General features: G+C 46.7%; 1 protein-coding gene across 5 annotated transcripts; it reads right to left on the bottom strand.

Annotated features, from left to right (window-relative positions):
* Window positions 1–410: 410 nt before the first annotated feature.
* On the bottom strand, window positions 411–27,661 carry AKAP1 (A-kinase anchoring protein 1). Of its 5 annotated transcripts, none has more exons than XM_064523068.1 (12): window positions 27,477–27,661; window positions 26,537–26,664; window positions 11,431–13,129; window positions 9,229–9,362; window positions 7,920–8,046; window positions 7,192–7,319; window positions 5,751–5,928; window positions 5,330–5,480; window positions 4,613–4,680; window positions 3,069–3,142; window positions 2,207–2,272; window positions 411–2,080 (listed from the first exon to the last, which is right to left on the bottom strand). In XM_064523068.1, the coding sequence occupies exons 3-12, from the start codon at window positions 13,103–13,105 to the stop codon at window positions 2,018–2,020; spliced, it is 2,664 nt and encodes an 887-aa protein (XP_064379138.1). In that variant the 5' UTR covers window positions 13,106–13,129; window positions 26,537–26,664; window positions 27,477–27,661; the 3' UTR covers window positions 411–2,017. The 5 variants fall into 5 exon arrangements, with proteins under 5 accessions (XP_064379138.1, XP_064379139.1, XP_064379140.1 ...); XM_064523069.1 differs by having other exon boundaries at window positions 26,583–26,664; XM_064523070.1 differs by lacking the exon at window positions 26,537–26,664.
* Window positions 27,662–27,690: the final 29 nt, after the last annotated feature.

The raw sequence follows: 27,690 nt of genomic DNA, 5'->3' as shown, positions 1-27,690 counted from the left end.
CCATCCAGTGGGGATCTCTCCTACCGCAAGAACAGGCTTTCCTAGTTTCAAGGTGCTCCGATACCAGGATAAAGACGCCCAAGTTTCACTTTTCAGCACACAGGTATGACAGCAAAGCAATCTCCTCAGTTTGCAAGGTCAATTAATTTCAAACAAAACAGCCTCAACAGCCTTGAGCACCAGTGCTTAGACTAAGGGTTTATAAAAAGTAATTCATCTTAACAATAAATCCAGTTTTCAGCTCTTCCACAAAATTTGAAGTAAAAGAAACCCCAGGAGTTTTGAAGCTTGACCTTTCTGCATCTGCTGAAAAGCCATCAGGATCATATCTCACCTGCTTATCCCACTGAGCTCCCTTCCCAACCCTACACCACAAGAGATCTGGAAATGAAGGCTCTTAGTCATCACAGTTTGATTAAGACGGCTTAAAATTCGAGCTTTAATTGAAATGGAAAGAAACATTCCAAGAGGATATATGTTTTATAGATTTAACTGAGTTACCAAATTTAGTTTTCATTGGACATATTGCAAACATGAACATTGAATCATAAGCGCCGAATAGGAGAGAACTCAAAAATAGGATATAATCATACCATATCGGAAGGGATCGGACCAAATGCTTTTGTAGGCAACTATCCAGATGTGTGGTGCACTGACATGTTAGCTCATAAGATGTAAAGACATCCCTGAATTCACCCGAAAAACTTTTCCAGGGACTTACTACATCAACATTTTCCTGGCAAGTGTCTCCTCTGCCAGCAATAAATCCCAGCTCAATACACATCTACAATGATATACATTAGAGGGGCATGTGTTTAATACTATTAAAGTCAGTTGAGCAAAATTTTAAATTACTTGAACAAAATTTTAAATTCCATATGATAGAAATCTAAAAAGGAGCAAAAAAATTGAGAGAGAGAACACCACTGCAACATTAATGCCAAATTGTTACTTTTTTTTTTTTAAACAGATCTGTACAGCAACATAGCAAAGAATGCAGTGATCACAATTCAAACCAGACAGCAATCTAAGGGAATGCTAATCCTGTATACAGCAGAGCAGAAACACTCCCACATTCGGATGCTCCAAATATGTCAGCTATCCTAACGCACTCCAAACCAGTTCTACCTACATAGGACATTTTGGTGTGAAAAAGTTTCTGTAAAGTTCCCTTTGTTTCCAGTGTTTTTCTTGTACAAAATATTACAATGATTTTTTTATATATATTTACAGACTTGCACAGCTAGAAAAATACAAATTACAATTGGGCTTGGCAATCATTTCTTTTCTTTAAATACATTATTTGGAACATAGATTTCAGAGCAATAACTGTAGTGGTAACATATCCTGCACTTTAAGCATCTGCACAGAGAAGCTTTCTTAAGCAGATCAAGCCCAGAAAACATGATTGCAGTGAGACATGTGCCACAGTAAGTGCAATGAATGCAATTCATCTACCTCCTGGCATCAGGAAGATCCCAGATGAATGCAGTTTGTGCAGGCTGGTGGCACAATATAGAGAAATCCATAAACTGAACATTAAACTTATTAACATCCATTGGTTTCATAGGCAGAGCCTGTTAAAAAAGGACAGCCAATGTAACTTTTAGGAAAAGCAGACACTGAGTTCATGGGGTATTATACATATTCAACAGACATGCAACCACAGTTAACATTTCAGGGGCATTTGCTAGCTTCAAGCAAGCCCCAAGGTTTTAATTTTTTCCATTCTATATTTTTGAGAAGAGGCCAGGGAGAATTTTTTGCTTTAAAGCTACAGTATTTCTCATTATGGCTTTTAACACCCTGCCTTTCACTGAGATGAGGTATGTGTTTCTAGTGAAATGGTAACAGTTGAGCAAAACAAGTTTCAATGGACCGCAAAACTTTGTACACAGGTGTAAACAGTTCTTCCCAAAAGGGGTTGCCAAACCGAATTGTAACAGTGCAAAAAAAAAAAAAAATAAAGGGGGATTTTATTTTGTTAGAAAAAGTTGTCGAGGCATCTTGGACATTGCTAGTAGCTGTCAATCCACTGAGCAAATCCTCTTTCCACCAGAGCTCTGTTTATCGACACCACCTAAAGGGAGGGGTAGAAAGAGAGAGGTGAACAACCCACTAGCCAGAAACATCACCAAGCTCTTAAGCCACAAAGTCTGCATAAACTCAAATTGTGATGAAAAAATAGGCAAGTCACCATACACACCTCATCCCCCATCATACTCCACAACTGTATCAGCGGCAGACCGGTTGCACTGTCGTAATTTGTGACCTGGAAACACAGAAGAGCGTCAGGGGGCAGCAACCCTGGTCTGAGCCACGCCAGACCCAAGCTGGCACCGTTCACTGCGCATCAGATACTCCATACGTGAACTTATGCGTAGACCACAGCACCCAGTACACCAGTACATGCTGCCACCACGCCGCTGGGACATTTAGTAAGTTTGCTTTGTTCCCTCAAATCTATGCCATCGCTAGAACTCGCGATGCTCTTGAACACCGGATTAAACCAAAGCAAGCTATGGAGACTGACTGCCACAGACGCCCTCAGCTTCCCACTCACTTCAGTTAGCTTATGTGGATTGCTCCAGCCACCATTGGAGGCACTTCAGAGAGGTGACTCCCCTTTCGTTAAGATCGGGCACCTTGCGTGGAAGCCTCTGGGAGACGAGCAGAAGTCCCACTTCCCCCTTTGCCAGCAAGAGGCTGGATCTTGGATGCGCAAGGCCAGGGGAATGCACCATCCACTGGCCAGCCGCACTCCATGCTGTGCCCTGCAAGTCCATTCAGCCCCCCTTTCCCTCGGCCCAGCACCTAGCAAAACTGTATTTGCCCTGTTTTGAGCATTCCTCAGAGCCACACGCAGCCGTGAGTGGCACTGATGCTATACAAGGAAATTCTCAGCCTGTTCCCAGCACTGAGATCTCTCCTCAGGAACCCAGCCCAGCGACGAGGCTTAGAGGCCCTGGCTTTGTTTCCGATTTTAACGTGAGCAGTATGCTGGGGAGCAGAAAAGATAACGACTGTAGTAAAAATCAGCAAGGCTTTTCCAGACAGCTCTCATGTACCTGTGCCAGTAGTGCTGTCCCTCTGGTCATCTCGCTAACAGCTGCGTCAGCTTCTGATGAAAAATGATCCTCATCTTTGAAAAGAAAAGAATAGCAGAAAACGAATGAGACATTCACAGGCTTTAAAGGCCAGAAGGGACTATTAAGCTAATCTTGTCTGACCTCCTACATAAGTTAGGCCAGAGAACCCTCACCCACTGTTGCTGTAGGCATTTGTGGAAACCAGTCTATTAAGCTGAAGATCACACAAGAATTATGCCTGCTGCGTTGCTGAAGGGAAAGGACGAAGCGCTTTTTAAAGCCGCTAGCTAAGTTAACGTGATCATAAAGTGGCTGATGAATTAGGAGGCTTTAAAGACACAAGAGTATTCTTCTGCAGTACGTTTGAGCTTCCATTAATATTTTGATCCTTAATAAGCTAAGTTCAGGGGCCCCGGGACTTTGCCGACCCTGCACAGAAAGCAATACTGTAAACAGGAACTTGAAAGCATTTGTACCACAGGCCGGCTGGCACCTGAACAGTGCCAAACACGCTCTTTAAGTGCTGGCAGCTCACATCTCTCAGCTTGAGCAGCAGAGAGGGGTACTGTTGCTAAGCCCACATGTAACACTGCAGGAAACCCTTGTGTCCCAGCCAGCAGAGTTACAATCTACACTGTGAAGATGAGACAGGACACAAGAGTGTTTTCATTTTGGAGGGAAGTTGCTTATTTCCAATCAAATAGTGGCAAAATAAAATTTCTCCTTTGTGCTCCCCCACCCAGAGACCATCTCTGGAAGCAAGTAAACTCCTTACGCCTCCACAAATACTGAAGGAGGTCAGTTACCTCATGCAAAACACTGAACTCTGCTAGGACAGCTTAAACTTTGCCATCCATCTACAGTTTTGGCAGGGGCTGCACCAACTGAAGTCCTGCCAGCCCCACAAGTTCCAGTGATGAAACCTAGCCTGACCCCTAGTTCCTACAACTCACCCTCTCAGCACCCAAAAGGGCAGCTTTTCAGACATGAATCCAGCAAACATCTTTAACGGCATCAAAAAAAAACCCAGGAAGGCTTTCCAGGCAGTGACTGACAGTTTTCCAGTGCTTGGAGGGCAGTTTTTAGAACACAAGACTATACACATCAGTCATTTCAGCAGGACCATGTCAAATGTTTGTCTAGCATATTAAAGACTGTGTTTGCATCTGTTTATCCACAGATGCTCAACGACAGAAGGCAGCGGAATAGTTACAGCTACTTCAGTTATATCCTGCCAGTTCTGCCAACTTGCTGTTTAGGAGAACGTAATTTGTTTTCTCTTCCATGCAGGAAAAAGCCTGGACATTTATCATCTTTCCCCTGGAGTCAAACTGGTTGTGCCACGCTAGCACATACAGAGGAATAGAGTGCATTTTTTCCAATCCTTGCTCTAGTCACCTCAGAGGCTGCCCTTGCAATAGCAGGGAGGAGGGGTAGGCAGAAGCACTGCTTGTGCACAGCTGGCATCCACTGAAGCCAGCAGGAGCAGGAGCGGCAACAGCATGTCTCAAGAGCTCCATTACCTGGAAGCGGCACCACGTTGTCTAGCAAAACTTCTGCTCCTTGGAAAGGTAGTGTTACAAAATCAGACCTTAAAGAGAAGAGAATCAGCCTGAATAAGAACATAGCTTTAAAATTACTTCTGTATTCTCTAGTATTGATTAATCAGCTGGCCTAAAAGGAATTAAGTTTTAAATTGATGACTGTCAAAAACCAGTCAATTTTTTCAACAGTCTGAGCAGCAGCAATAAATTTTGTGATTAGCACACCACACCGGACTGGGCTCACAGTAAAGACCACTTCCCATAATGGAAGCTCTGCTGCTTTTCTCCCACCTGTGGGGCACTCTAGCTGGGGCAATTAAGTATTTGTGGGCTTCTATAAGATAACCCTCACTCAATGTGTTCAGCCAAAGGTGCTTAGGCACAGGGAATCTGAATTTTATTGCTGGCTCTTGGAAAAATTGACTACTCCTTTGGGCCTCCTGAAGGCTTCCTTTTGCTCAGCTTCCACATCGAAGCGGCAGGAATTGCAATCCTTCACCCCACTCCCTCAAGAAAAGCCATGCAAGAGCTTGCTGTGTTCCTGAGGAATCCACACCCGCTGCTGGGGCAAACCATTCCACCGTTTCCACTTCATCTCAGTGCTGGAAATCCCGCAAGTGATTCAAACCATATGGCCGCCTATGATGTAGGCTCAAGCTAGATATGGCCTCAGGCCATGGAAGAGGAGCTGGAGACCTGATTTGTCTGAGTGTGTCAATTTTTACTCTCTCGTATCCTCCATAGTCCACGTATCTGATCTCCACTTCACTGCTTTCTTTGAAGTAGCCAACAACTTGAGCTCTCCACCACGCCCCATCCAGACCTGGAGCCGCACAGATAACACCAACTGCAAAGCATAAGAGAACAGAGAAGAAAAGTTCAGTGTTAGGGGTTTTCTAGAAATCAGCACTTTAAGCACTAGCAGTGTTGCAAAATTATCTACTGAGAACCAAAAAAAAAAAAAAAAAAAAAAAAAAAAAAAAAAAAAAGCCAAGTGAGATACCACATTCTCATACACTGGGAAACTTCCAAAGCCTAACCTGGGGGAGTCAAGCTTTTGCATGACCCTCAAGGAACTCCCTCAACTGAGCAATTTGGGAGCAGCTAAATTACTTGCCTTCTACAGGTGTTGGCAGGGTTGGAATTCCAGGCTGAGAATAGCAGACATACATCTGCTGGTCCAGGCTACGCAGGACGTGGAAAGTGGGGTGCGTATGCTGCTGTACAAACATGTGCCCTGCATTGACTTGGTTAACCACAACCACTTCCACAGTGACTCCATCTGGGAGCATCAGCTGTCACAGGGAAGAAAGGTTCTCATTAGTGTTTATCACAACACAAGCTTCACTCGCACCAGACACATACATCTTCCTGGGTTCCACCAGCAACTCCCAAGGCTTACAGCCACAGGTGGGAAAACCCTTGCACTCTGGAATTTTGTACGTCACTTCCAAAAGGCTGCTTTGGAGTCAGGACCAGAAAGCTACTCAGTGTTACTCTACACTCTTCTAATGGAAACCAGATTTGGAGAAGGGCCCATCTCGTACACAAACAGACTATCAGCACAGAGCAAACTTATTTACCCAAAAGATCAGCGAGCAATAACGCAGGTCAAGTCAGGCTGCACTATCACCACAGTGCAACTTGTTGGGATTCCCTGCCCTCAGCGTTTCTTACATTAAGGTAATCTTAATGTAAGAATGTAATCTTAATGTAAGGTAATGCAGGGACTGTTCAAATTAAGATTTTGTCACAGAGGTCTCTTATTTTGAAGATAATTTTCCCTGGCCACCAGAGAGCCACTGTGCTGGGTAACTTCACAGAACTTAAGGCATTACTGTGCTCAGAATGCATCTAAAAGGCCTTTAGTTTCACAGCATAAACCCAGTTTTCCAGAACAAAGCCTGATTTAACACCCATGGAGACAGTTATATGCGCAGTTACTTCAACAGATTCTAGATGCACAATGCAAGTAAAGGAATGTTTCTAAATACCTGGAAAGCAAAAGAAGTGTAAAAACTCTTCTGGGAAACACTGACACAGAAACCTCCTCTAAGTGAAATTAAATACCTTAAAGTAGTAAAACATTGAGAAGACTAGTTCCAGGATTCCAGGACGATAATGGTAATGAAAACTGATCACAGCAACATTTGGATCACACATCAAGTGGTCCTTAAGCAGACTGGGCAGACAATCTACTTGGCTGCAAACTGAAGCCTTATTTCCTCAGGCAAAGGCATCTGCCTACAGGCAGAAACCTATTAGGCCAGATGTGCAACTCCAAGAAATCAACCCAGGCCTGGTGGAGCATTCTGCTACAATTCCCAGCTCAGGCAGAAAGGAAATGATAGCGGAACAGCAGACTGATAAAGTCTGATCTGCAACGGTTACACATAAGCAGGACAACGGATAGCCACACAAACCAAAAGACTGTTTCTGAGAGAATCTGCTCTTACTGGAAAAGGACCACATGGACATAGCATGCCGTGATGACATCGACCAACAACAGCCTTCCCCCAGCCCCCCGACATCAGCATAGCCAGCAAGCTGGGACTCACCCAGGAAGTCATAGGGAGGGAATGAAGCGTCAGTGATGGGGGAGGTGGAGCATAGATGTTGGTGAGACTGAGCTCTTTGAACTTCTTTCCAATCAGACTCAACGCCTTGTCTACATGATGCTGGGATCCTGGAAGACAGAAAAAGCCATCAGAGAAGGTGTTGCACAGACATGCTAGGGACACATAGACACCCCTTACCCAGAACACAGCTACCAGAAGCATTCTGGGCTACATCAACAATTTAAAAGTTTTAATAGACCAACCATGTAATCTGATAATGGACCCACATGTGCAATTCAGGCTGACAGCCCCCAGCCCCCAGTTTTAACAGCTGTAACATCCAGTATAAACCTATTTAACTGACTGCGCTGATATTTTTCAGCCACATTTAGTCCAACAGTCTCCCCAGTTCACACTAGCAGAAGATGCACAATCAGCTTCCATTTGATACACCTACCATAGCCCCTGTAGTGATCCCGCAAAGCGTTAAACTAAAGCAACCGAGGAAGTTAAAAATTCACTCCCTCTAACCTCCAGTATAGAGGGTTCGCATGCCAGGACATACGTGAGCTGGCATCTACCACTACTGTAACAGCATTGTCCTTGAGCAGAAAGGTTTTTTAAAGCACTGGACTCTGAGCCACTAAACCTGTTTAAATTCCTTGCCCGTCTAATTAAGGGTCCCCAAGCAAGATATCGGACTGTGGGTACAGAGACATCTCACTTACCTTCTATGTGGCAAATCTGGAAGTCCTGGGTATAAGGTAGTGTTGAGATATATATTTTGGCACCAGACGTTTGCTTCAAGAAGCTCACATACCTTCCTTGTTTGCCAATCAAGCGGCCAACTAAGTGCTTTATGAAAGAGAGGAGAAAGCAACTGTCAGGAAGAGAAATGCAGATTTAACACCACTATTGCCACACTTTTCTTGTGGTGCATAGGGCCAGGCAGAATACACATAAGGCAACACTGGACCAGTGCAGAGTTCAACTGGTCTGTGATAAATCAAGGTAGACACAGGTCAGTAAGCACCACTTATTTTGATACATCCATCTTTGTATCTTGCAGAACGCAGCAAAAATACTACAGGACCAAACCAGGCCTGGTGAAAGTTACTGTCCTCCTAGAGTCAGTGAAGTCACATCCTCTCTGAATCTGCCTCCCCCCCACCCAAACTTTTTTTTTTTTTTTTTTTAAAAAAACAATGCTACATATATCTGTCATTTAAAATATAAAGTCTTCTCAGACTAAACACAAGCTAACTAGATTGGAACAGGACTAGACAAATTCACAGGGGAGGAAACCAGGTTATCGTGCCTGTTCAACTACAGAGCCCCTGGACTGCTCTGTGCAGGACGGTAAAGACGTCTCTCTCGTCTCTTATACTCTTTCACTGGCACCTGCCACCACCTACTGTCAGAGACCAAATACCAGAGCAGAAGTGCTGGGCCCAAGTCAGTATGGATAATCCTATTTGATTCAAAATTAGCTACTTTCGGGAAACAGTGACAGCCTGTCTTCACTAACCAGTGAAACATACTCTTCTACTGCAGGTCTGCTTCCTTAGGCCTGTGTTTTACCGTCCCAAAGTGTTTGCTACACGTCTTCACTGGGTGCAGAGCATCCAGGTGCTCAAGGCAGCATGCTTATCCTACCGGGAGCTGGTATCTTATGTCAGCAGCTGTCAGCATTCAGGTCCGCTCAGGAGCGGAACTCCAAGAGCAATGTTGTGCATGCAACTGTGTACCCTCAGAGCCTTCTGAATGCTTTCAGAGCATCAGGCTAACACACAGGGGTAGAAGATACAGGGAAATAATGAGTTTAACACCCATTGTGACCCTGGGCATAGCCCTTACACACCTCTTGTTTACAGGTGTGTACAGGCTCTTCATTCCTGCTGAGTTCTAACGGGAGATAAATGCTTAAATCTTTGTTGATCTGTCTGGGATGGCACTGAGCCAGCACCAGACTGCAATAGCCAGAAGACTGCTATGCGGGGCAGGATGGGAAGCGTGACCGGGCAGGCGGCTGGTTACCTTTGGAACCTCTATTTCCCAGATAGTGAGCTCAGACTTGCTGGATTCTCCTCCTGGCTTCGAGTTCTGGCGAGTCTCTGTCTGCCCCAGGGCACAGCCGCTGTCCACAGAATCCATACTATTTACATCCGAACCTACAAAACACATGCATAACACAGCGTTCAAACAATTTGTAGAGTCAGTCCAGCTACTAGACACAAGGCCAAGAAAATACCTCACTTCATACAAAGGCTAGGTTGAGCTTTGCCTATCCATTCACACAGGACATTTCTACATCACACATCCAGTATCTGGTTTTGTATTTCACACAGCACCAAGCCTTGTCACTCAGCCTCCTCAAAGTTTCCTTTTGTTCCTGGAGAAAAATTGGAACGATAGGAAGAAGCCCAAGTTCAGCAGAAGACCCTCAAACATGACGACACTTACACAGCAGCAGAGACAGGACACTAAAAGTCAAAGTTACCCTGGAAGGGAATGCTAGCACCATGCTACGCTAGCATCAGTACTGAGCTGCCTGCTGCTGTAGCACAGATATTCTGCATTTCCCCCCGATTTAACAGGGCTCTTCACAGGGAGCTCAGCATGCGGGGAAGGACACGCAACCTCTTCACTGGTTGCTGCACTGACATCACATTCCTGCCTGAACAGGGGCTGCACAACGACGCAGAGACCCCTAAGTGTCAGGTGTGCCCACTGCTAGCAGAGATTGGGGATTGCCTCTTGCCCAAATTCATCATATATCTCAAGAAGCAAGGTGTCAGAGCTGTTCTCAAACCAGCAGTCAATATCAGGAACATTTCTACTCGAGAAAGGGAAGAACTTAAACAGTTTCCTTCCTAGATCTAAGATAGAGTCAGTGCATCACAAAGTTGATCCTTCCTCCAGATTAACAAGCAGGAGCACGAAGACCCTCACTTGTTCGTAAGTATTCAGGCCATCCAGTGCAAGACCAAAAAGACAAGTGATCCCAACAGCTGCTTTACGCTTGTCCCGTCTCAACCAGTCACGCAGCACAGATGCCTAGAAAGTCAAAGGCTGACAGAGGAGCCGTTTGCCCTAGACTTTCTAAGCAAGGAGGAAGATTTAAATCTCACAGCCAGGGTGTAAAGGAGAGCTGTGGGATATCTTACCCAACATAGTCACATTCACAACTTCTCCTGATATCTCTCCTCTCCCTACTCTTGAGCTGTCTTCACACAGAGTGCTTTCAGCCCTGCTCATCAGATAGGCTGCACAACACATTCTCATATCTCCCCATCACACCAGCATTCACAGCAAGGCAAAACCATCTTCTTCCTTTATTTAGTGTCACCAGTGAGAATGTTTCATGGAGTTAATCCTAAGTACTTGACAATCCCAATCCTCATGTCTTGCAAGAAGCAGCATTCCCACTACTTTGTAGCAATTACAAGAGACATCCTGTCATTAAGAGCTGTTGGCACCACAGGGTCCTACAAAGGATGTTAACATCCATCCCCAAGGTCACCCAGGTCAATATTCATTCAGACAGCTTTGTATGCTGCCAGGCACACACCATGCGGGAATCTAGAAGGCAAAAGCAATGCAACAAGACAGATGGAGGAACTCCATGAATGTCGCTCCCTGTTGAGATTTCTTGGCATGCACCTACCCTTCCAAGCAAAAAGCCTTCAGGGTTATTGGTCTGCAACCAACAGATTTTATCACAATTCATCAGAGCACTTCTTTGATTCACGCAGCAGCATCTCAGAAACCTGCCCTACAGCCTCCCTTCAGCAGCAGCCCATAAACAGAGGTAAGGACCCAGTGCCTACCAGGGGCTGCTCGAACTGAAGCAGAAGTGATTTGCGTTAGTAGGTCTCAAACCAGCAAGGTGTTCAACAGCCGGACTTTCATCCAGACACGCTCCATTTCACTACGCTACTCAAGCACATAGTTAACTTCAGACAACATGCGTTGTGCTGCAAGGAGCCAGGCTGTCATCCCTTTTTGACATATCCTGAAAATCATCTAGCTAGCACTGGATCCTACAGCGATGAGAATTCTGACAGTAAATGCTTGTGTTAGTTAGATCCATCTGAACACACAGGGCAAGGATTCATATACTGGGGAAGTTTACCATAAAGAAGATTTATCCAATTATTGCATTGTGAATTAGAAGTGTTACATCGCATAAAACCCTTGCTCACCATGTTTTTGTAGGACGCTTTCCACGTCCCTTACCTCCTGAATGATCTCCATCTGTCTCTGTCGTCCAGTTACTCTCATGACGCAAGTCTGGACTGTCTTCTTTCAGCATCCCATTGCTGTATGGCACTTTACTGTCTTCAGGTAGCTTCGGGGTAGGAGGTTTTTCGCTTGATACTAAGCTCTGCTCAGCAGATGTGTCTTGGGTTGCAGATGTGCTCAGCAAGTCCGAATGCTGGCCTGACGTGACAGACAGCATTGTGTTTTGCAATGGGTCCTCAACGCTTGTCCCATCTTCAGACGCACACGTGTTGCACCCAGAGTCCTCCATAACCATATGCAACTCTCCCAGGGACCCTCCATGGCTTTCAACAGGAGTCCGACCAACTCCTGGGGACTCACTGTGCGCACAGTTCTTTACCTGACGGTCTTTTGGGTCTCCCTGAACGGGGCTGGATAAACGGCCGTGTGTTAAACAGCTGGAATATGTCACACACTGATCATGTTCCTCTGCTTGTGGGGATGTAGGTACCACTGCATCATTCTCAGTAGTAACGTGCTCATCCCCTCCCCTAGGTTCCACTGCAAGCACCTGATCAGAAGCAGCAGTGCCTGCCCTCTCCGGAGGTGTCTCAGCTCGACTGGCTGCAGCTTGGCAGATCCGACTAGACACGTCGCTTACGGAACCAGACAGCACTTCCTCGGTTGCTGCCAAAATGACCTTGGAAATGATCTGTATTGCTACTTGCTCAATTTTCTCAACTTCTTCTTTGTCTAAACTCACTCCTCCAATCCTCTCTCTTTCCGATTCATCTCCTTCCGGCTGTGTGTCCTCCCCCTGACAGGTAGGCACAGTACTGTCAATTGACTGGGACATTTCTTCTTCCCTGGACTGCTCCAAGCGAGCAGATTTCATACAACTATCTGATAACATCCCAACTACAGAATCCTTGTGACCTGATACAGCTTCTTCAACTTCATTATTGAGAAAGGCTAGTGGGGTACTGGCTTCCTTCTCCAATCCCAAATGGAGGGCTGTCACAGAGCCAGTATCTGATAGCACAGTTTCTGGCATCTGGCTTTCCTTTGGGGGCTTACATGAAGAATCATTTGACTGCTCTACGTTGCTGACCTCCTCCATGATTCCCGAAGATTCCTGTGTCAGCGTCACTGATGCTGATGGCCACTGACCTTCAGTTGCAGTAGAGCTCGAATCCTGTTCAGGGCTGATCACAGCACTGCTGTGACACTTTGCACTCTTCGAGACCAGAGGGAGAGAGATACAAGCAGGGATACTGCTTTCATCTTGAGAGTCTATTCTTTCCAGTTTTTCACTGTCGTCCTCATGGGTGCTGGGCTGGATGGTCATTATTGCTGGGGCCGGAAGGTCCTGCGAGAAATCTAACCTCTCGTGAGTCTGATGCAGAAGAGAGGGCGTCGTCGACCCTGCTGACAGCACGGAGGTCGAGGTTTCATTCTCTGGGCGTTCCTCTTCTGAGGAGAGAGGCAGTCCTTGAGGAGCGTGTTCTTCTGTTTGGGATGATGAACCATTCACAGGCAGTTCTATCTGCTGCTCTTCTGCGATGGCTATTGCTTGCCTGTCATGATTGTTTCCATGCTCCTTTTTACGGGAAAAAAACCACCACCAGCCAAGAAGTGCCAGCACTCCAGGTAAGGCATACGGGAGGAAAGTGCGGAAACGTAAAGCCATTTTACGGAGCCTCAGCAATTACACCTAGAAGGGGGAATGGAAAGAGAAAATGTTAAAATAGTGAAGTTAACAGAAAGGCTAAAACTTCACAGGATGCCTTGATTTCTATTTCTATTAGTGTGGACAGGCTTGTTCTCAGCCACTGTTTAAATTTGCATCTCTACTCTGTCAGCAGCCCACAGAACAAGACCCTTACCTAGGACTAGGGATACCCAGGCACATCTCACTGTTCCATTTATCTGGGCAAACAGTTTCACCTCCCTTCTCCTTTCTCACCTTTACAGGTTACTACTACACACACGGACGGCATCCAGCACTGCAAGTTTCTCCAGAATCAAACTGGGTCCACAGTACAGCTGTGCTACAAACATTCAAAGACTCGAATCTGATGAACAGCAGCTCTCCTCCAGTTCTCAGTTTAAAAGGGAGCATCCCATTCCTGAAGCACCGTTTTACAGACTGACAACACACACTTATCTCTAAAACGTATCACCTCACCAAAGGAGAAATACTTTGCACACACTCTCATCCACAGCACTACAAAAGGCTGGTGTGCTAGAATGAAACTGCAATCTGCAGTTCATTAGCAGCAAAGCAGCAACATATAGCTACTCCATTTACCTTTACACACACCGTGAAGTAATTCATAAGCAAAGAGGGACTACAGCCTCATGAAGCAAGTGTCTCCCAATAACCAGAAATCCCCCTAAGAGGTTTCGCTCTCCATGGGAAGCTTGACACAGCTCTCAGGAAAAATGACTCTTTTCCCTTTCTAGCCATTAACCACATTAACCACAGGATAGGTGCACATTAAAAACCAAGGGACAATGAGCCCAGCATTTGCTTACCTGTATTCTCAGAGCTCACACATCCTTCCACCCCATACAGTAATCAATGCATTACAAGCTAAGCAGACCAGCAATAAGATCAGGGTCAACTTTCTCATCTACCCGCAGTTTGGTTCCTGCTTGAAGAGCATAGCCACATAATGGAGGACTGAAGATGTAAGTCAGGTGACAGCACTAACAAAGACGAGTTACTTTTCTTGGAGAAACTAACCCAAGACAATGGGCGTCATAAGACCAGCTGGATATGACCACCACATCCCAGCACAGAGGCCTACACAGACAAGAGATAATTACACTTCCCTGTTGTGAAGAGATGCCAGTGGATACCCACTAAGAGAAGGTTTTGCAGGATTGGCTCCTAAGCACAAACGCCTGGGACACGTATGAAACCTGACCTCGATGGTCAAGCGGCTGAGACAGAGGAACAAGATTTGCAAGCTTTTATGTGGATACACAGACTGATTTAAAAATGGGAAGACCTGCAGCTGAAGATAACTTCCAACAAATTCGGGCTACCAAGCAGTGTGCCAAGGATCGAAGGAACACCCTGTGCCCACAGATGCAGCTATTGGATACAAGCAAACCCACTGAAAGATCATTTCAGAGCCTTGCGAAGCACAAAATGCCTGGCTCAAATGTCTTCTGAAACAGCCACTCAAAGATGCCTAAACGACAGGTTTCAAAGTCAGGACTGCAAGAGCAGCAATCATTCGGTCACTGAGCCAAGAAGTAAATGAGAGAGTTGTGCATTTCTAGGGCTAACAGGGACACAAAGCAAGTACTTCAACCAAAAGCCTGGAACCAAGAACTCCAGAGAGGACATGAACTCACTTTAGGAAGAAACATCCCTGTAAGGAGGACACTCCTTAACTTCAAGTTACTTGGATTTCCCTGTACCTTTACACATCTGATACTGGCAGTGCCAAACAAGATTTGCTTTGCAGACCACTCGTCTACTCTACTGTGGAAGTTTGTATTCCTCCCTCAAAGTTTGATCACTCATCAGCTTGCCCATATCCGCTATCAAGCGACCCCCCCCTCCACAGCTGAACCAAGCTTGCTACTCAAGACCGATTCTAGCTAGACACCTCCAAACACACTCCCCGTTTTCAAACTCTCACCCCCATAGTGAATTCCCTCTCAGCTGCACTGAACAGCTTAAGAATAAACCCCCACAAGGAAGCCAGGTCTCCTGCATGCCGAATGCTGTGCTGCGGCAAGTGTATTTATGTTTCCAAAGGACATCGCTCCCAAAGCAAGAGGTCGCCAGGCCTTTCGCTGCTGACTGGTATGTCAGCGTGTCGGTGCTTTAGTAAAAGGTGCGAGTGAAAAAGCCAAAGACTTCTCTTGTCACTAGGAAGCAAGTCTTTTTAACCTCATTAGAAGAATCCCCACGGCTCATTTTGTGAGCCCTTTCAACAGGAATCACCCTGTCATTCCGGCTGAAGGGGAAATCAAGGTTCAATCTTTAGGAGGGAGGAAATCAGAGACATACTGTTTGCTTAGCGAAACGCTATATTCCTTCCATTTCACAATACATTAGAGGGAGAACAGGCAAAGCACTTCCTAGTGCCTCTAACGCCAAGGGAACTCCGGCTGGGTTTGAGCTGCCCGCGGCTTGCAAGAGCACGCTATTCCTGATCCAGTGCATTACAGCGAGCAGCAAGATGACCTTGAAGCTTGCTTACGCTGATCTAAATTACAGCCTTGATACCATCGTTAACAGGACAGGCAGGAAGAGATAAGTTAGTCAGGACTGCACCAGCAAGAGACATCGCTCAAGATATGGAGGTTGCATTTTGTTTTGAGCCAGCTCCTGATAAATGGAGAATCTCTTGCCTTCGAATGGCTGACTAAAGTCACAGCAACAAAGAGGTGTTAACCTCCAGTAGTTGTTTGGGAACACAGCATCAAGAATTGGTGGCCGCAGCCTGTTGCACACCCTTCTGGAAAGTTACTGTGAATTTTGGGAGTGTATCTGCCCATCTGCACAGGGAATACCACTGAAAGAGGGCGATGGTCAGACCTGCCCTGCACGCTTCAGGAACGGTTCCTCTGAGTCAAGCTTAGGGCACAACTGCAGGGCACAGTGTAGAAGACGCAGGCTGCATTTTCTGAGTACAGAGGACAAAGCCCTCCAGGCCTCAGCACGCCACATCGTTCACCAGCACTGCTCGCCCCGGAGAGTCGTCCTTGTGCTATGATCAGAATCCAGGGCACAGGCACATTTGTAACATGCTGAATAGAGTATCACTTAATTGCAGTTTCAGTCTTTTCTTAAAGAGGGTCCTGTGGGTTTTTTTAGGCACTGAAGCAGCTTGGGAGCATGCTTTCACATCTATAAATAGATCAGTAAGCAATACAGCAGAGTGCTTTGCCTCTTCTGTGCATCAGGATGCTGCTTGCATAAAGGCAGATACCATTATGAATCAATTCCATCACATCAACAAGTGCCTAGGTCATGTGAATGGCTAAAGCATTCCCTGCTCTTAGACTGGCCAGGGCATTTGCTCCCCCAAATCTCTGCTGCTCTCTGAAAACAGGCTACCGAGAAAGTACTGCAACAGGGGATTTTCAGAGACGCTAGGCTCCTACGGCTACCTGCACAGCCCTGGGCACCTTGGAGCCTGAGCCGATGCTCCGCTTGTAGTGTTGTCTTCCCTCTAGGCCTAGATGGATCTGCTCCCTGTCCAGCGCTGCCAGTTACATTAAGCAGAGCAGCAAATATAAACTGACATGAGGAGCTTTTAAATTCCAGCTGACTTACAGCACTGGACCTGCAAGAGCGCGCACTCCCCGCGGCCACCCCGCAGGCTGCTCCAGGCAAAGGGAGCCTTTCGCAGTCTCAGCGGGGCCGACTTCTAACCTCACACCCCTGCTTCAGATAATAATCCTCATCCAATTCCTTCCTCTCCTGAGGGAGCTGAAGAGCTCTCTGCAATTCAGCCCCAGACACTGCCAAGAGAGATGCCAGAGACCATCAGCCAGACAGGACCCACTTCTGACCGCGCAGATGCTTTTTGCTGGCCAGTGGACCTGTAAGGGCAGCTCACGATGCGACCGAGGAATGAACTTCATGCTTCCTACCTTGACTTCCAATTCCCCTTGTGCCACACAGCAGTTTGGAAACGGTACTGACCAGGAACAAGAAAGACACATTCGCCTCTTATTTGAATTGTGACCAAGTTTCATTTTTTCTTTCAGCTGCAAAGTAACTGGCCTGTTTAGTAGAATTTTTACTTCATGTTGAGTGAAACCAACACCTTTTCCTCTTTCAGCCTCCCAGGGATGAGCCTTAGTCTTTAGAAGAGATGGGAACTGTGCTACAACATCCTATAATACCGGATCTTTGTCTAGCAGAAGCAGTCTGGATGGAGATCCTATTATTTAGAAGCCCAGCTCCAAAGTCTGTTCCACATCCAAGTTCACTAGGATGACAGCTGTGACCCCTCTGACTTTTGAAAGTTGGAAGCTGCTTCTTCTGTTTAAAAAGTGTGTGGACCCATCCCTGCCTGGACACTGCTGAGAGAGACTCGTGTCCCAGTGATGCTCACCCACTTACAAACCTCATTTGAGTTAAGAGGCAGGGTTCACAGCCTTTCCTTAACAAAGATCTGCACTGGAACACAAAGCTGAACAGTTATCCAGGTCCTCAGAACAACCTCGCTGCAAAGTATTTACAGTTTACATTTTCACTGAGCAGGACTTAAAGCAAAACACAATGTGCCTGACAATGCTTACACCCTATGGACTTTTCTCCAAACAGGCCTCAAGACCTTTGCCAATGAGTGACAAAAATAAAGATTGTTTTTAGCAGATAGCAAAGTCATGGAAGTGGGAAACACCCACTGGAAAAGAGTATTATCTATTTCCTTTTTAGAAGCATAATATTTCTTATACAAGAGAAGACAATCAAGTCAGTCCGTCGCATATGCTTAGTCTGCCTCAACCGGAAAAAAACTGTGTTATCAAAGCAAGCACTCTGACCACAGTTCCCAAATACAACTCCTCATGAAACCAGGGCCCTGAGGAGATTTGATTACATGTTAGCTGGGGGGAGAAAAAAAAAAACATGCCTCCCTCAAGCTCAAACTGAGCATCCAAATCTCAGGTATTTTAATATTCACCCCAGACTTCTCACCTCCTCTCACCTCCCCAGCCATACCCCACAACTTTGAGCTAGCTCAGACTCCAGCCTTGCTTCCTTGTTGTCTACTGCAAAGTCCTAACAACTGTAAAATGAATGTAAATAAATGAATGGCAAGAACAGAGACTAGAAAACTTCCTTGCTCACTCCCAAATTGGACTGACAACAGGCATGATTTAAGAAATCCAGAAATGTCTCCAGTCTACCATGAATGAGATATTTATATAGTTCTGCACAGGAAATTATATTCTGCATTTACTGGACAGTCACATCTGATTTCTTCTAAAAATCAAAGTCACTTCCAAATCGTCAGGTAACTCACTAACTGATGAAGATAAACTTTTGGTTAGTGGCAACATCTGAATTCTCCCTCAAACTAAGATTTAGCATTTAAAAAGAACAATTCTATGCAGTAACTCAGATTTTTTGTTTTTAACTTGGTAAATGGAAAGGATGAAGTCTGCACATTCCTAAGAAAAAAGGTTCACATTTATGCCGTGCAATACAATGGCACATTGTGAGCCCTTGCTAGTGCTCATCTGCTGTCCACTTAAGTTCATTATAATTAATGCAGAACTACCCCACAAGCTGTCTCACAGGCGTACCACAAACTCAAATTAAAGTAGCTCACATAAGTCTATTCCCAACAAGCTTCCCCGATTAAACAGACAGCCCTATTATTATCCCATTCCCTATTAAGTCGCACCAACTGTACAAACAATAGTCCCACACAGTTTTCCAGTGCAGGAAGACAGTAGCAGGATGCTCTACAGAGGGAGAGACCGAGCCCAAAACTGTTTTGTCTGCTAGGCTTCAAGAATCATTTCAAACATTAAGATAATTTAAGACCAAGATCTTCACTCTTCGGCAATATTCAGATCACAGTGGGGATGGCTGGTTTAGCTGACTGCTCCTTGTGGAGCTAGTTTAATTTCAGGTTCTTAATTCGTCTAGTTTTAGCAAGAGCTGCATTGCACTATCAGTGACTGTGTTAACTGGGAATTCCACATCCCTCCTTCTGTCAACTAGCGAAGGAAAACAAGGCAGGCGTTCCGCACAAGATGCCAGCAGACATCTTACAGCTCCGGGTTGGCTAGGTGACAGCTAACACCAACAAACACCTCCTTAAATAAACACGACAGGAAGAATTTGGTGGCCTGATTTTAGCATGCTGGCCACAACGCCACTTTTGATGAGATGCCTAGAAGATGGCCCATTTTTAACCTGCTCAACTGAACAGTGCCACAAAAAAGGCTGCAACATGCGCTCCTCTCTGATTGCTACCATAAGAGAGCTCTCAAAGCCCACACCCACTTTCCAATGCAGCTAAGAGCAACAAAAACCTCTCTCCATTGCTAATTTGACAGCCAGTTCAGGAGTGCAGAGGAGATGGGATCATTTAAACACATGGGGGAAGAAAGCCGGGGATTTTCCTGTCAGCAGCAGAGCAGAAAATGGCAACTTGTCAAGTCACATGGCCTCAAGCACTGCCAAACTGGATGGAGCCTTGCCCTACAGTCTTCGCGCTCCAGAGGCAGGAGGAGCCAGCCGGGAAAGTGCAACAATTCCGGAGGCTTCAGACTCGGGACTATTAGCTTGCAAAAGCCAGAGCCAGTGTGAAGTGCTGGATGCTGCAGTCCCGTTCCCCAGCATGCAGGCCCCATGCACTCCTGCACCAAGAATAGAAGTGAGCTAGCGCAGAGCTCACACGCCGCGTGCGCTCGCACTGCGCCACCGACCACTTCCACTTCCCGCTGGCATTTCGGGAATCTGCTCTAAATGTCACACCTTCTATCAAGGCAGGGCTGCAGAGCTGCAGCTAGGACACGAGACTTTTTCGACTTGCTAAGTAATCCCCACATTAGGTGAGGATGGGATTAAGACATCAAGGGGAGAGCAGCTCTCCAAAACCGTAACTTGACTTACAGAAAATTCCCAATAAGGACCAGGGAGGTGAGTACAACAAGAACAAAAACGCATATGTGCCTACCTTAGCAAATCTGAGGACAAAAAACTCATTCCGCCTGTTTGCATTAGGGTCCCAAAGCAGTGTTTTAAGCCACCTTGTTTCTCTGGCCAGGACAAACAATCCTTCAGTATACACATCCTTATAAGGTTAGAAATGTTTGCAGCATGAGGTTCACAGACAAGCCAGAAACTCATTCTTAAGGTCCAAGAGGAGAGTTTAACAAGCATTCAGTCCGAACGAGTTTCAGAGCTTTCTACACACAAGAAGGTCTGTTCCAGGGGTAAAGCCGCTTCAAGGCTTTGCAAGAAGAGAGATAAAGACAATTCCTGAGGAAGCGAGCCCCCGGCAGCCCCATACTCTGCGGCACCGGCAGTTCCCACCTCACAGTGCTCCCTTCCACCAGGGCACTCCGAGAAGCTACACTTCAAGACCCTGGGGGGGGGGTCAAGGCTGGAACTGAAGACCACCTGAAGCATCACAGAGCGAGTGAGCAGCTAAATTGGAAGTTCAGCTTCCACAGCAAGGCCAGGATACTTCCCTACAAACCCTATAGTTAGTGATACAGCACTTGGGAAATAAATATACTATCTGGGTGAAAGAGAACTGGACAAGGCTGGCACAGTTAAACTAAATGGGACCACGTGGACTCTTAAAATTTTCCATGCTAAAAATAACCAGTAGCACATGCTCTGCCTTACAAGAGGCATAAGAACAGGAGTTGACAAAAACCTAAAGGACTAGAGGCCTTACCAATAAGATTAGGAAAATAGAAATTACTGCGAAGCAACACGCATGAGAAGACCTACCTGCACTTCCCCATGTTCAGCATAAGCCGGGTAGGGTCACCCCAGAAGACCAGGGTGTCACAAGACAGACTATTCAGATCAGCCTCTTCAGCGGGGCTGCTTGTTGCTCCGATTTCCTCCTGGGAAACCTCTTCATGTTCGGACTCGAACCACACATGAGGTGGTCCGAACCACCGAGAGGTCTCCTGCCCCAGGCAGGAGCACGTGGCAAGGAGACCTCACAGGATGGGTCTGTGAAGTCACAATTGTCCGTCTCCCACACAACGGTCTGCGTGTCACCGAGCTGCAACCCCTCGCCTCAGATCCTCCTTTTGAAGGCCGGGGTGTAGACCAGCTCAGCTGCAAGACCTCGCAGCGTTTAAGATCCCTGTCTTTCCCACTCTTTTCTTCCAGCACGTCCTGCTGTACCACAATCAGAAGACCCCCCAGAGGTGACAGCTCAAAACACATGACATCCAAAGACAGGGAAGAGCCAGGTAAACAAGATCTCAAACTGGAGGGGTCTTATTTTAAAGAAAAGTGAACAGGTAAGTTTCTCTATAGTTAACTAATTAAAGTTCAGAGGCCTGTAGTAATTCCTGTTTCAAACACCAGTATCGAAAGACAAGAAGGGCAAGAGATATTCCTTAAGCAGTACCTCCTTTCCAAAGCTCACTTAACATGGGCTACACAACTCATGAAGGAGTCACCTCTGTGGATGAAAGCAATTAATAAAACCACTCCATACCCTTAAAATATTTAAGAATCAAGAGTCCTATTTGCAGAGGGATAAATTATGACATAAGCAAAACTTTGAAAGATCTGGTTGTTGTAGACACCAAACTAGAGCTCTGGAACAAGAAACACTACCAAGACCAGGCTGTCTCTTATCTCTAAGATAAAAACTGCTTTCAGAGAAATCAGCTTCAATGATGTTCCTACAACAACTCCCTCCCTTCCTTTGCAGCTGAAGCTGCAATGCTGACAGCCCAGGCTTTATTAATATTGCATTTAAAAGTTTCTGCTTCTCTGTACTTTCTCCCACTCAGGTGCTAAGGACAGGTCCAGCAGAGCTCCAGAGCTACAACGGTATCACTCCTAGGCCAAAGCAGGGGGATTCAGAACAGCTCGTTCTCACACACTGGAAAACAGAGGTTTACAATAAAAGCACCAGCCTAGACAAAGTGTAGTTCTTCTGCACGTCTTTCTGAAACTACCAAGACACTCACACACATGCAAACACCCCTCCCCATCACAAGCCCTCACCACCTGCACTGCTGCACAGATTAAGGCAAGACCCTGAGCTGATCACTCCTGCTGTGCAATAAGCCCCAGGTTACACTTTGTAATTAACATTAACCCTATCAGGTTATCAAGCTCCTTCCTGCACTTTATATCTTATTACCTTCTTGCTCCAATTGTTTCATTATTTATAGTTTCCTCGACCAAGCTAACCATGAATCCTCTATTACAGAGAAAGGCAAGATACCTTTCTGGCAAAGCAGTGAGAAATTTATCTCAGACACTGAAGCAAACTTCAGAAGTAGCTTCTGTACTGTTTCACCAATACCACTTTTATCTTTCTTTGCTGTTCCTCAAATTTGGTGGATTTGTTTGCCAGTTTTGGAATCTGCTCCAGAAACAGAGCCAGACCAAATGTTCTGCTGCTTCAGATTAGCCAAGAAAGTTTAGCGAACTGGCCAGAGGCCACGTGACCTTCTCATTCTCATCCTACTTTAAATTGCAGAGAAAGTCCTGGGATTCAGACTAATCCTCTCAGCGCACAGGTATCCCTGTCTGGGGAACGCACAGCACTTCTCACAGCCAAGAGGCTTCAGCACCAGTTGTTGCTTCTCCTTCGAAGATCCCTAACCAACAGATCTACACAAAAATAACTCCCTCCCCACCTGCCAGGTACCTGCTGGGACTTGTCTTGCACACGCAGAGCTGCAACCAGCATGGCTGCTTCAGCTGTGCCCTGTCCCTTACTGCATTTCTCAAGCTACTATCCAGAGGTGTTGTGGATTTCACCCCCCTCCCCACTCCCTCTCAAAAAAATCTCTTTCCTCCCTGACACACCTACCAGTCCAGACATAACTTTTTAAAAAGTGTTTTGCATTAAAGACTAAAGAGAACTGGTCCTCTGGAATATACACAAAGCAGCTTTTATCACCTTTATAATCCACCAGTGCATTGCAAACATTTTCCAAAAATCCAAATTTTATCATCTTTCGTTCTTTCTGCATTTTCACCCAGCTTGGAGAATAAGGCAAATCACTTCCCAGAATTTCAGAACAAGTACATTCGATACTTACGCTTTTTTTGCTTGCTTCTACACTGATGAAACGAATGCAGCCTTTGCTACTGGAGGCATTGTCTGAACTTGTGTCCACTAAGCGCAGCTTATAAATGAAAATTTAAGCAAGCAACTAAATCAAATACCTGGCATCTGCATCAGTTTCCACAAAATATGCATACACAACACCCAAAAGCAGAGACTAAACTAACCAGAGGCTTCCAATATACTCCGCCCACAACACAAAAACAGAGATCTGAATTTTCAAGGAGAAAGAATAGTGAGGTTTACATCACAACACTGATACTGCTGTAAGAGACAGTGAGAAAAGAGGCAGTGTTGAGACCAAACAGGTATCCAGAGAACAGCATCAAGACCTGCTAACTAGAAGGTTTACTGTGCACAGCAATGAGACCTTGATAAACAGCTTCTCAAAACAAAAGCTGGACTAGACTTAAACAGAAAAGCTGAAAGTGTTGTTCAGTTGGAATCCCTGCGCGCAGAGCTTGGCTTGCTGAAAATAAACTGCAGAAGTGCAGAGAGGAAGGCTATCGAGCATTTGTGAAATAAGCACTCTATATTCATCTGTGCCAGGAAGGAACAGCAAAGGTTTCACCAAGAGACACTTGGACTGAACACGGAGGGAGATAACTTGTATGCGTTAACAAGCTCGCTGCAAGAAGTTATACAACATACTTGAGACCTAATCAGAGAGAGATAGGCTTCACTTTGATCTGTGTTACAGTAGTACCTACAAGCCCTTGCCCAAATTGTGCTAGGCGCTGTTCTCATACACAGAAAGGCTTTCCCCGACAAAGACTGCAGGCTGCCTCCTTTCTTCGGCTTTGGCAGCCCTTTTTCAAAAGCCAAGTCGAAAGTCTTTCAAAAAGAAAGCTTTCAAAACGCACAGATTAAGTGATTTTCCTGGAGTCACATGGAGTTGGAGGCATCACAGGGGACAGAAAACAGGTCTTCTAACTAAAGACAGGAGCCCATCCTTTTCACCTGGCAGTAAATAGTACTCTAAGTTACATTCAGCTTGGAGTATTTTAGTGAAATGCGTGAATTTCTTTTCTGCACCCCTGAACACCACAAAATTCTTCCTAACCCTGAATTTCAATAGGAAGTGGAACACAAGTCCAAGCTCACAACAGAAGAAGCTCTTATTTAAGGAAGGGGGAAACTGCAGGGTCACAGCACTGAATTTTACAGGGATGCGTACTCCAATCCTTGTTCCAGAGACTTCAAATTGCCAATTCAGAGATTTATCCCTATGCAGAGCTAAGGCCCCCAATACAAGAGGCACATGGACATCATAAGCTCTTGCCAGGAACTGCTGCTATTTATACACAGGGAGTCAAACCCAGGCCCAGCACAGGGTAAGTTTCTCATGCTCATTGCCAGGTGGCAGCAGAGGTCAAAGGCAGCTTCACCCAGGACCCCCTCAGGTCTACAGCAGTTGGTCAGCGGCAGAATTATCTAAAATGATCTTTTTTCTAAAATAACTGTGCCAATAGCGATGTACAAATCCCATAAATTAACAGTCAGCTTCCAGCTAGCGTACAAAACGCAGCAGCAGCAAAGCTGCACAGAACCTGTGCAGGGGACAGTCAAGAAGTAGAGCAGCTGAATGCAGACTGCAGAGCAGTGAGTGACATGCAAACATACCACCTTCTGGGATCCCCATGAGAAGCAAACTCAACAGCCTTAATTTCCAGGAAATATTAAGCACCTGCTGAATAAAACAGCTGCTTACAAGTATTTCAAACCAGCTGCCTGAAGTTACTAATCACTTCATGAAGTTTAACCAGGCCATTTGCATGAAGAGTTGCACATGAGCACTGTAGTTCAAAATCATGATTTAAAGGCGGCTACTCATTAGATCTGAAACATTAAATAACTGAAAGTAATCCATGTTTTTTAATTACTTCTAGATGTTGCTAAGGGCACCTGGGGATACCAACCCTGATTTTATTACAGTCTCCATGGACACTAGAAATACCTTAAATAAATTGCTCATATTAGTTGAGTGCACATGGAAGATGAGAGCTATTGATAAGTGGGGTATATTGCTTTAAAGCATTATGCTCTTCAGATAACTCTACTACTGCAAAAACCATCCTTGCTTCAAATATCCCAAAAGACAGCCTGCAACATTTTCAAAACGCGCACAAGAGTCTCAGCCTAGCAAGTCACCTGCTTCTGGCTCTGAACAGCTTTGGCTGCAATCCTCGACAACCAAACTCCTGTCATGAGACCTATGAGAACCTGCAGGAACTGGGAACCTATGTAGCATGATGGATCTGAACCACAGGAACCTTCACCTCACACTGTGGGTGGCAAGGGGAATTCCTGTTCTCTAACTTCAGGCTTTGGGGAGTGTCTAGGTCAAAGCCCAGGCTTTCTGGGCAGTGGATGAAAGAGGAGAAAGAGAAACTTTCAACGTAAGTATCCCAAAGCACCTCTAGATAGCCTTAAGATGGAATCTGGATCTTCGGCTAGGTATCTAAAGCTGGCATGACTACAGAAAGCATACCTAAATAAGTAGCTACGAGAGTGTACAAGACCTGGGTTCCTACAGCCCTTTCTCCTGCAGCTCCTCCAGAGCCTGACGATATCCTTGGACAGCCTCTTCCAGGTTTTTGTTTCAAGTCTGGCAGAGCAAACAATCTGTGGCCCTACTGGACAAGGTGCTGTACAACTGCAATGAGGTTGTGTGCTCAAATCCCCCAGGCTTGCTGTCTCATGAGATCATTTAGAAGTCCTTGGAGAGCTCAATGAAACACCGGAAAGAGAAGCTGTGGGACTGTCAGACGAGCAGTACAGAAAGTGATGTAATGCAAAGGTGGATTCTAGTAAGCTTACAGCCTAACCTGAGTTCTACAGGTTTATTGTTTCTTTTAACTTACTAAAAAGTTTTAACTTTCTTCAGTGCCTAGAGCACTGGGTGGGCACTTAAATGCAAGCCAATTAACCAAGAATTCAACTGTGCAAGCAAGATACATATAGCAAAACTGCACTATCATTTTTCCAGAAAACACTGTATGTACATTAAGACTCCTAGAAGAAAGGCACATTAGTTCGGCTGAGGGCTGCAGAGTATTTCACCCCCTCCACAGGTAGCTCATTAAAGAACGAGGAGGTTAAGTGAGCTGCATGGGGTCACGTGGTGACCCGCTGGCAGAGGAGCGAGCACTGCTCAGCTCCCTCGCTCTGACAGCTCCAGTCCATGTGCTGCGAGGAAAAGTCACACACCCCTCGCGAGCAGTTGTGCCGCACTCCAGCAAGTCATGTGCTCTTCCTTGGCTACGCCGCGCACAGACATACGGCTGCGACTCCGTAGATCATTCACAGGCGCAAAGCAAACAGGAGAAAAGTAAAGTTACCTTCTCCTGCTACCACCTTCCCCAGCAACAAGCCATTTCCTTTCACCTGAGACAAAGTCCACAGCGATTCCGATAACACCCAGCAGGTGTAAGCACAACAGCCGGCCTTACGAAGGCAGCACACAACCCTGGAAATGCAGAAAGTCAGAATTACTTCCATCCTGTGGCCTCTCACCTCTCCTTACCATACTGCGGCAGCATTCAGGCTTCGTGGCTATTCCCTAACGCTACGGATCACCTGGCGTGAGGAGAATGCCCTTAGCGAGGTACCGACTCATTCTGCGCTCGCGGAGCTGCAGCTTCACGCTGTATTTTACCAGGCTGCTGCAAAGAATTTAGAAAGCCAGACACAGAGCAAGCTGCCCAATGCTACTTTTTTTTTTCACTTGAAGAAAAATAAAGGGCAAAACAACAAGACTTCTTCTAGAAGAGCAAGGACAGTAAAATATTCCTTCCTGAGCAGCAATATAATTTAATTCCCGTGGTGCTGAGTATACCCCAGGCCACGCACTGCCCTTAAGGATAAGTAAAGTTGTTGCACGGTACGAGGAGGTAGTTAACAGCAGCTCCGCGGGGCATTACGCTATGATCAGTAAGTTTTACGGCACCAGAGCGACACGAGCCGCCCTCCCCCCGCTGCCCGGCCTGCGCCCCCCGGGCCGCCCCCAGCCTCCCCCCGCGGCGGCCGGGGCGACCCGCGGGCCGGGCGGCCCCAGCGCCGCCGCGCCGCTGACCTTGGCCCGGCGCGGTCACCCGGCGCGGGCACGGCCGCGGCCTGACTGCCGGCGGGAGCCCCGAGGCCCGGCAGCGCCGGCGCCCGCCAGGCCCGCGGCGGAGCGGAGCGGAGCGGAGCGGTGCGCACCGGGGCGGCCTCCCGCCGGGGCGGCCTGGCGCTGACAGGCCGGGAGCGGGGGGAGGGAAGGGGGGCCGCGGTACTTACGGTGCGTGCGGCGCGGCGCTCCCCGCCCCCGCGCCGGTGCCCGGCGCCGGTCCCGCTCCCGCCCGCCCCCCGCCCGCCGCGGGCCGCGCCGTCCCCACGTGCCGCCCGCCCGGGCCCCGCCGCGCACTGGCGCATCCGACCCGCACCGCCCGCCACGCCCCGCCGCGCCGCGCCGCGCCGCGCCCCGCCACGCCCCGCGCGCGCCACGCCCCTC

Source organism: Dromaius novaehollandiae, chromosome 19, assembly GCF_036370855.1.
Source record: "Dromaius novaehollandiae isolate bDroNov1 chromosome 19, bDroNov1.hap1, whole genome shotgun sequence".
Lineage (NCBI taxonomy): Eukaryota > Metazoa > Chordata > Aves > Casuariiformes > Dromaiidae > Dromaius > Dromaius novaehollandiae.
The sequence above is the reverse complement of the archived record's forward strand: the minus strand, read 5'-3'. Positions and strand labels throughout refer to the sequence as shown.